Below are 10,001 nucleotides of genomic sequence, written 5' to 3'. Positions count from 1 at the left end.
ACTTGCAACTTAGAGTGAATATTTCTCATGTTTATGATCTTTATTGATAATTCTTTAGAGTTTGTTGTCACATTATTTTTCTTTTTCTAATTCAAGTTTCACTAATAGAGCCATTATCTATATATCTAGCTAGACAATGTCCTTACCAGCAAAAATGTGGCGATTCAAAAGATCCAAGATGCCTACAAATTACAATTATAATTAAGAAGAAAAAAAGTTTTCCACAAAAGGCAACAAAAGAGAACAAATTGTGTACTTTTTGTTACAAAGAGTTAGGGTTAATGGTAATAACTAGCTCTTGTCCTTGTTGATACATATTTTTGGACCACTTTGCTGATGAATTCCTGCAAGTAGATGTAAAACAAGCAACAATTATAAAGAAGCAACAACTACTACTAGTACCTGGTCCTGAAGCAAAAGAAAAGAGCACATGTCCCACCCATTGGAGTTTTGACTAATGGCTACCCATGCAATGTATACGGAAGTGAGTTTCAGAAGAGGAAAGCGAATGCCTAGAGATAAGATGAGAGCATCCTTACATAACCTGCCATTATCTCTCATCCACCCACCTATTAGAATTGTTTCTCTAGCAAGTAGCAAGGCATTTAAAATCACAATAACGCTAGATCTATTGATATACACTGTATAACCTAAGATCGATACGAACTCACCCTAGATAATAGTCAATAGAGAGACAGTAAATAAAATATCACTAGATCTAGTGATATTCATTATATGGGATCGTATTTTCTTTACATAACACAATAATAGTATCACAATAAAACAATCACAATAAAACAATGACGAAAACACGCAAGAATAATTGTTCTATCTTGTAATTTTCTTCTGATTAAATATTTAAAGTATCATATTCTAATGTTCGTTTATATATTATCTCAAAATTTTAATAGTTTACTCCACACCGTGCTAATTTTCATTAGTAATTTAGACGTTAAGCACCTGTAACCAAGTCACTTCGACTATTGAGCTAGTCTTGACCCTTGAACTGCTAAATTAGGCCATTGGATTCAAGGTTCAGGACAATGTTATCCCTTATGTGAAGTGGGATAGAGAACAAAGACATTTGAAGTATCTTATTCTTGTTATATCTAAGAAAGGAAACCTAGCTGTTTTGAAATAGGTGTCAATTGTGTTTAATTTGTAAAGAACTACAGTAATAACAATAAAATATTAAAGAGAAGTTAAATCACAAGGAAGTCAAATCCTAAAAATCAAACAATCTTATCACACTCTTTACCTCACGAAGTTTGATTTGCTTAAACTTAATTACAATACTTTGTATCGGGTTATTGAGTGCAATTAGGATTGAGTAAGGACTTTCAGTAGAGTCACAAAAAGAGTATGTAACAAATAAAGGACATCAAATTATAATTTTGGGTACCCCACTGGGGTTCCTATAGTAAGATGAAGGACCCTGGCAAATCGAAACTCTCGCAGATTGACCCGGCTTGAGTTTACAGGCATGCAGTTTAAGAGTTGGGGGTGGTAAGGGGAAACCCTCTCCCAAAGTGCCCCTAACGGGAATCGAACCCCCTAACTTGAAGTTGGAAGGTTCTTTTATTACTACTAGGTCAAGCTTCGATAATAATAAAGGACTTTAATGTCAAGGAAGGCATATCTTGAAGTTTGAGTAGAACAACAATTTAAAATTGTATGTTGTTGTAAGTTTTAGTTAGGTGGAACATTTTGACTAAGGTTATGTTCAGTTCACCTTATTTTTGCTTATTTCATATCTAATCAGATCAGACCAGATCAGAAAAAATAAGTTCATATCAAATCAAATCAGATCATGCTTATATTTAAAAACTCATTATTACTATTAAATATCTTTCATTACATATTAGTAAAAATTATAAAAATTAAATATTAATAAAGTACTCATTGAGACGAATCAAACAAGACCCCACATGACTATATTTTTTCTTATATATTGAGAAAAATATAAAAAATTCTCTCTAATTGTGAATAGAATCAAGATTTTAAGTGAGAAAGATAAAAAAAAAAAACAAAGGAAGTATTATTATTTACTAGTATATTTGTTCAAAAGGATTATTATTGTTGTTGTACTTATTAATTATTAATATTAGTAATTATTATTCATCTTGTTGTTATCATTATAAATATCATTGTTATCATTATTTTAAGTTATTTTGTTGTCATTAAATTATAGAAAATTAAAAGCCACGTGTTAAGAATAACATATGATTGACGCAAAAATAAGAAATATATAAAATATGATAGCTCAAATTCATGACAACGAAACTACTAAGTTCGGATTACATTTCAAAATAAGCTAAGTGCGAGATACAAATTATAAATTTAGATTCGGTATACCTCTTCCTACCGAATTTCAAATCTCTCTAGCTATTTGAAGTTACACGCTATTGATTTATTTCTTGCACAAGTCATAGTTGTTTGTATATCTTATTTTATATTATATAAAAAAAGAGTTGAGTCTGCCAACTTCTCAAGTGTGAAACATTGTATAAGTGCTCTTATAAATTAATGACTTGGGTTATATAATTATTTTTAGTAATAATAATAATTATTATGATTATAATTATTGTTGTTCTTATAATAATGAAAATAATAATTAATAATAATAATAAAAGTTGTGTAAAAGTTGTGATAGAAATAAAATGATAATAATAGTAATACTATAAATAAAATCTTATAATGTATTGCATAATAATGAATTACAAAGTAATAATATAATAGTAATAATATATTTTATAAAAGAGAAGATCTTGTAAATCAGATCAGATCAGTTCAAATCAGATCAGATAAGATAAGATAAAATAAGTTCAGATAAGTTCAGATAAGAAAATCTCAGGTGAACTAGACATAGCCTAACTAAAAATGCGGATATATTAAGGTTCTGAACAGATTTCATCGAAGAAATTGTGAATTCGATAAAGTAGATTCAAAACACCACTCACTGAATTAGGGTTTTCCTTCATAATTTGAGCCTTTGAAACTTTTCATACGAAACGTGTACTGCATTATTTATATATTTGCTATAATTTTAACAAAATTTGTCAAAAAAACCTTTTATATATCACATCTTGCGAGAAACAACCTTTTAAAAAATTTCTAACAACTTAAGACCTTAATGTACATTTTTTTGTGAGAAACAAGCTTGGTTTATATTCCGATGTTGTCCAACTGGATTCCCGCTTTTAATCGTGTTTTTCTTTCAGCCTTTTCCATCCATTTCCCCTACTTGAGACCCATAACCACCATCCCTACATCATCTTCAACCCTCGCACCACCAACAAAACCAACCGCTAGTCATAACTCGCCATGCCCCACCGACAACCACCATAACTCCCCCTAGAAAACACCTAAACCTAGAAAACTACCGACACTAGCTATAACCACCCTTCGAACCCAAAAAAATACCACCAGCATAAAAAGTAGCACCACCACCATTTGAACCCCAAAAATACCACCGCACCACCTTCAAAATTCAAACCTAATATTCAAACCACAACCACATCAAATTCGAACCAATTAAACCACCCAAAATGCACCAGCACCACCAAGTGAAATGATTATAAAGAGGGGGGGAGAGAGAGAGAGAGATAAAGTTTGTTGGGGTTTCGATGTTGGTGGTGGTGCTATGGTTGAAGGTTGGTGATTCGGGGTTTGGTGATGAGAGAGATGTGGTCATGGGTTTTCGATGTTGGTGGTGGTGATGTGGTTGACGTTGGTGGTTTTGGGGTTTGGTGAAGAGAGAAAGAGATTGTGTGTTTGGTGGTTCAGGTTGGATAGATGGCAGTGGATTGTTCGGGTAGTTGGGGTTGGTTTCGGGGTAGGGTATGGGAGGGGTGGGGCTGAGGCGAGGGTGGTTCAGGTGGGTATGAGTGGGGAGGAGGGAAATGGTTCAAATGAAGAAAAACATGAGTCATGTGCAACTCATGTGACTTACTTAAATTAGTAAATGCGGAATACGACTGGTCACATTAGAAAGTAGAGTAAGGTTGTTTCCCACAAAAAAAAAATTATAGGGTTTTAAGTTGGCTAAAAAGTTTTAAAAACTTGATTTTCACAAAAACTAATATTTATAATATTTATTTTGACAAATTTCGCTTTATTTTAAGTATTTATTTTAATCTTCCACTTATAAAGTGAGAAATTGCACTTATTGTGGCATACTCACATACTTCAAACAATCTACCCCTATTATAGTTTTTTATGTAATTAACAATTACACATCCAACCAAGAATGTCTTGGGCTAGTTGTTAAGATTGAGTTACTGTAAACGATAGGTCACAAGTTCGAATCCCTCCTTCCCTTATTTGTACTTTGTACTGCATTCGTATCTTATATGAATAAAAAAAATAAAACAATTACACATCCCATACATCAAGTGTACGTTGATCAATCTTCTTGATAAGGATCTTCTAAACCTTTTATATATTGTTCCAATAAAAGAACTTTATTGTTGAATAATCGTTATAAATCAAACTTTGAGCACTCATTTTATATTTAAACATAATACGGAAATTATAAACCACCTAAATATCTCCAACTTAATCTATAATTGTTAAGATGATCAAAAAGTTTTTCTGGTTGAAGTCAACCTTAACCTGTTATTTTGAGAAAATATTTATTTAAAAAAAGGATCCTTACTTCTTCTTTTTTCTCATTTTGTTTTCATTTCTAAAATTCAATCATTTGAGTAAGTACATAATATATTTCCTTTTGATTTTTGAGGTGGAATTTCAAGAAACCCCAAATACACAAGAGGTCCCAATTTGTACAATAAAACTTCAATGTACATCTTACCCTTACTTGTTAGACCCCACCATTTAACCCCTTTCCCTTCCACCACCACGCCAACTCCACATACATAGTACGCCGGTACTACCTCATTCTTTCACATTTGCTTCCTCCATCCATTCCTTCTTTTTTTCCTCCCATTTTCTTCACTTGTATCTATAGAACGAGTTCCCTTTAATCTCCCTCCAAACTTCTCTACTAAATCAAAATAAACCCTTTCAATCTAACCAAAAACCAAAGATAAATAATGGACAAGGCGGCAGCAACAACAACAACAAGCTCTCTAGATCAAACACATGATTTCATGAACGTAGACTCCTTCTCTCAACTCCCTTTCATACGCCCCGCTCCAACGACGAGCACCAAGCCTAGCTCCTGCTCCTCAGCTGCAGGCATCCGCCTCTTTGGCATCGACTTCTCCTCATCCTCCACCACCGCCACCGACAACTCAGACTCCGGCGATAGCAACAACCTTGAAAGTAGCAAAGACAACACAAACAATAATAACAATAGAGAGAATACTAATAATAATAACAACATGAGTATTAGTAGTACGGAGAGTGGTAGGAAGTTCGAGTGCCACTACTGTTGTAGGAACTTCCCTACTTCTCAAGCCTTAGGTGGACACCAAAATGCTCACAAGCGCGAACGCCAACACGCGAAACGCGCACACCTTCAGTCCGCTATGTTGAGCGCTGATCCCAACCATCACCACCACCACTTCTATAATAACTATTCACACCCTCACCATCGAACTACTACTAATAACTCTTACTACCCTACCTCACTTTCTACCACCCCTAGTTACTCTTATCATCAGTCTCACCAACATCAGCAGCATCAGCAGCAGCATCATCCGCCTACAATCAATGGCAGTCCGCTCGCCGTGTGGCGGATCCCTACTTCTGTCCATTCTCATTCATCACTACTTCATCAGCATCATAATTTTGCCACTGGAATTCATCGTGACCGTTCATTGCACCCTTTGCCGCCTTTGTTGGCTGGATCTCATTCACCTGCTTTTACCAACATTGATACTACTTCTGCTTCTAAGGGTAGTTCAAGTATTAATAATAAGAATAATATGAGTATAAATATGAGTATAAGTATGAGTTCTTCTCATCAGAGTCAAGTACGCCGGAGCAGTAATGACCAAGTGAGTTTAGATCTTCATCTGTAATAACTATTTTTTGTTTTTATTATTTTTATACTTATTTATGCCATTGTTTCATTTTGGCTATATGTTTAGTTAAGCTAGCTCAAGTGGAAAAAAAAAAAATCAAACACAAAATAGGGTTTAACGAGGGATGAGATGAGGTTGTAGTTGTGCTAATTAATTAATTAATGAGAGTGATTAATTAATCCTTTTTGTCAATGATGGTCTCTTTTTGAAGTACGTTTCTATTGTTATGTAAATAAAAATGATTTGGTTTTTTTAAAAAAAAAATTAGTTTTAAGTAGACATTTAGGGATAATGCGTAGGTTTTATGAAGCTCAATGTATGTGGGTGAGTTTCAATTTCTAGCTATTTTGATTTGTTCCATTGTGTACATTATCAAAATAACGTTTGCTAACTTAATTTGAATTCAGTCGTTATGTTACTTGTTCAAAGTAAATAGCAATTATTTTTGTCTTTCGGAAGAAGATAATGACTGAAAATGAGAAGTCACTTCGATACTTTCTTTTCAATTGTTATTAATTAGGTTAGATAATATGGGAGACTAGGAACTCTCATGTTTTATGAATTCTTTTCATCTCAAATTTTAAAAATTCAAAAAAAAAAAAATGAAGGGAAATTAAAGGAAGTAGAGAAAAAGATAAGTGGTGACAAATTTAAGGAATAAAAATTTGAAAAGTAGGAGCCTACTTCCCTAGGCTCCAATGTAGAATTCATGTGAAATGTTAATACACACGTGTGAGGCTGTCAAATTATAGTTTTTTGTCTTAGTGTTGATCAGAGCTGGTGCGGTGGTCTGGGAGGCTCCTGCCTCATTGCGTCGCAAAAGTGGCACATATAACAGGTGATAAGGCCTGCAAATTTAAAGTTTCTGTCAAAATGTGAGAACTTAATTGTACTTTCCTATGTCCACATTGGGATTTGATTAGTTTCTTAGATTATACTAAAAATATGGTGTGTTTTGCGTTTCCTCTCCAAATACTCCTTGTACAGTTTAGGAATTTTCAACAAGTTTAAATTTATGATTTCTTAATGTATGATTATGTTAAAATTGATTGATGAGTTATAATAGTGATAATAACGTGCTTCATATATAAGCAATAATAAATGTTAGTAATAATTACATATCAAAAAGTAATTTATTAAAATAGTTTTGTGACGATTCACATAGTATTGGAGGTACACTTAAACATTTCTCGAACTATAAATATTGAAATGATGTTGTTTTTCCACCATGGTTATATATATAACTACATTATCATCATTATTACATCAAATTGTCTACCAAACAATAAGCTTCGCTTGATTGGCATGATAAGAATATTCCGAACTCAAGCCAAACTCAAGGTAGTCCGGCTTAATAAACAGTCGTTAAACAATAAGGACAATACATTACTAATGTTGTTGCTTGGGTCCATAACAGTATTCATCTTAGACAAGCCGTCTTAAGAATTTTCTTATATTTATAATTGTCTTTAAAATTCACGTATTGGGGTAAATGATATACAACAATCTCACTAAAATTTGTAAGATACATACTTCATCGATTTTTTTAATAGTGGCAACACTTTGATTTTTACATAATTCATATATTAATATTGATCGAGCTTTTATTTTTTTCCCAATATATTGGAACAAATTTTAGCTCTAAAGATATTGTTCGACTTACCTCAGAAGATTATAACTTTAACTAATAGGTAATTAGATATATTAATTGTGAAAAATTATGCATTGACAAGTGACAATAGTGAAAGTGTATATTGAATAGAGTATTACCAAAAGTATGCTTAATATTATCAAAAAAATAAATTAACACCATGTGTCGTCCCCATTCCTCGCATAATTTCTTTAAGAAGTTTTAAACTCTTGATTTCATAATGTATAAATTATTATATAAAACCACAATTTACTACTTCTACTTGTAATAATTAAAATATGAATTGGTAATCCAAATAATTATATCATAGAGTCTTATCAAATAAATTTGGGAATGACACGGACCTAACAACTAGTTTCATTCTAAAATAACATGTTTATTATGCTACAATCATACCAAGAATTTATGAGCTAGCAAATTTGTATGCTTAATAATTATATATATTTTTAAAAAGGATACGTATTTACTCCCTCCGTTTCCTAAAGATCTTTCCACTTACTGTTCCTACAGATACCAAGGAAAATCAAGTTGTGTGGGGCATAGTGTGAGTAAGGTAGGAGAGAGAAAGGGGTTAAGATAAATAACAAATAAAAAGGGTTAAAGTATGAGAGAGAAAGGGAGTAAAATTGAATTAATAATGTAATGGTGGACCATATGATAGTGACATGAGAGGGTAAATAGGGAAATTTATTTTGCCAAATAAGGAATAAAGCAAAAGAGGGAAGATCTTTTGGAAACACCCTTAAACGGAAAGAGGGAAGATCTTTAGGAAACGAAGGGAGTATATCACAATGACATAAACCATTTAAACATTGACATAAGTTTATGTATATTGATTTTGTACATGCTTAATATGAACATTTTTCATGTTAGAATGAAATTAAATTATAAAAACTAACAACGGATGTACTTAACATGACATAAAAATATGACATAAAAATCATAAAAACGGATACGTGTATACGTTAAAATCATAACAAACATTTGAAAATTGACATTCTAATTAAATTGATATAAATTTATGCTTAAATAACATTGGATATTTAAAAATTATCGGGGTTTTACGTTAAACTAACATTAAACATTTTAAAACTAACAAAGTAATTAACTCAATATGACATTAAACTTATAAAAACTAAAACTAGATATTGATGTAAAAATGATATCAAACATTTGGAGATTATCATAATACTAGATGTTCATGTAAAAATGACATCAAACATCAAATCACGTAAAATTTGACACAAGTTGCGTTAGATTGAAATTGTTGACGATCATCAAAATATTTATTTTGATGCTACTCGTCTTGTGCAAAACATTTTATTTTTTGGGACACGCATGCAAGAGATTTTGTGTATGTATCCCACATGAAATATTCATCAACTCTCATTTCGTTTTCCATACTAGCTAGTAGCTACTTATATTCTCTTGAGTTATATTCAAATTTCAATTTATTCTTGTACAGGTAAAGTAATATTCCTCTTTTCCCTTTCTTATTATGACTCAAAAGAACCAAAAGAATACTAGAAAAGGTAAACATACATGCTCTAATTGGGATTGAGTAAACAGACAATGTAAGGCTCATTTTTAAAGGCTCTTGAGCAGATTGAGCCTCAGCTTCTATTTTATATTAATACATAAAGTCATAAGTATCAACAGAAACATAAAAGTTAGGAGTTAGTTCTCTCTAATCTCAGCAACCAAAAAATGTGTTTGAAAAAAGGGCTTTGAGATCACTTGAATTAATGGTTACATAGTTGTTTTACTCCCTGTGAGTGAGGGTTAGCTCAATTGGTTAGAATTTCTCTACTAGTCACAAAAAATCGTGGGATCAGTTCTCATTCCGCCCTTGTGTCTCATTCGCAAAAAAAAAAAAAAAAAAAAAAAAAAAAAAAATTGTTTTACTCCCTTGGATTCTATAGTATCATTCTCTAATTGCAATTTATGGTCCGAAAAGCTCATATTGGAACAAAATTGTAAAATAAGACTCTCGATTGGTTGGTATCTTTAAGACTTTAACCTATAAGAATTATATGATATCATGTCATCATATGTGGTAGTTAAGGAAACAGACAATGTGAAAAATAAGATCATGAAAATCTAGAAGTAGATTCACAATGGGGGACCTTGACAGATAAAAGTTGACATAGGCCCAACAACTTTGTTGTTGGTGAAGGAAAAAGGAGAGAGAAAGAGAAAGAGAAAGAGAAAGTGAAACAGAGAGAGGGAGAATGAGATATATTTGTGCTCATCTGCAAACATATAGACATTCATTATTGACTTACAGTACTATGAACTTCGGAAAAAGGTCGTGGTACATCTAAAGAATGCACTTAAGGATCTTATCTTATCTCAAACTT

At 32.1% G+C, this 10,001-nt stretch overlaps 1 protein-coding gene across 1 annotated transcript; it reads left to right on the top strand.

Annotated features, from left to right (window-relative positions):
• Window positions 1–4,710: 4,710 nt before the first annotated feature.
• LOC104906753 (zinc finger protein 8) lies at window positions 4,711–7,039 on the top strand. Its single transcript, XM_019252464.3, has 2 exons — window positions 4,711–5,963; window positions 6,756–7,039. Exons 1-2 carry the CDS (start codon window positions 5,055–5,057, stop codon window positions 6,759–6,761), a joined length of 915 nt encoding a protein of 304 aa, XP_019108009.2. The 5' UTR covers window positions 4,711–5,054; the 3' UTR covers window positions 6,762–7,039.
• Window positions 7,040–10,001: the final 2,962 nt, after the last annotated feature.

The sequence above is a fragment of the Beta vulgaris genome, chromosome 3 (genome assembly GCF_026745355.1).
Source record: "Beta vulgaris subsp. vulgaris cultivar EL10 chromosome 3, EL10.2, whole genome shotgun sequence".
Lineage (NCBI taxonomy): Eukaryota > Viridiplantae > Streptophyta > Magnoliopsida > Caryophyllales > Amaranthaceae > Beta > Beta vulgaris.
The sequence above is the reverse complement of the archived record's forward strand: the minus strand, read 5'-3'. Positions and strand labels throughout refer to the sequence as shown.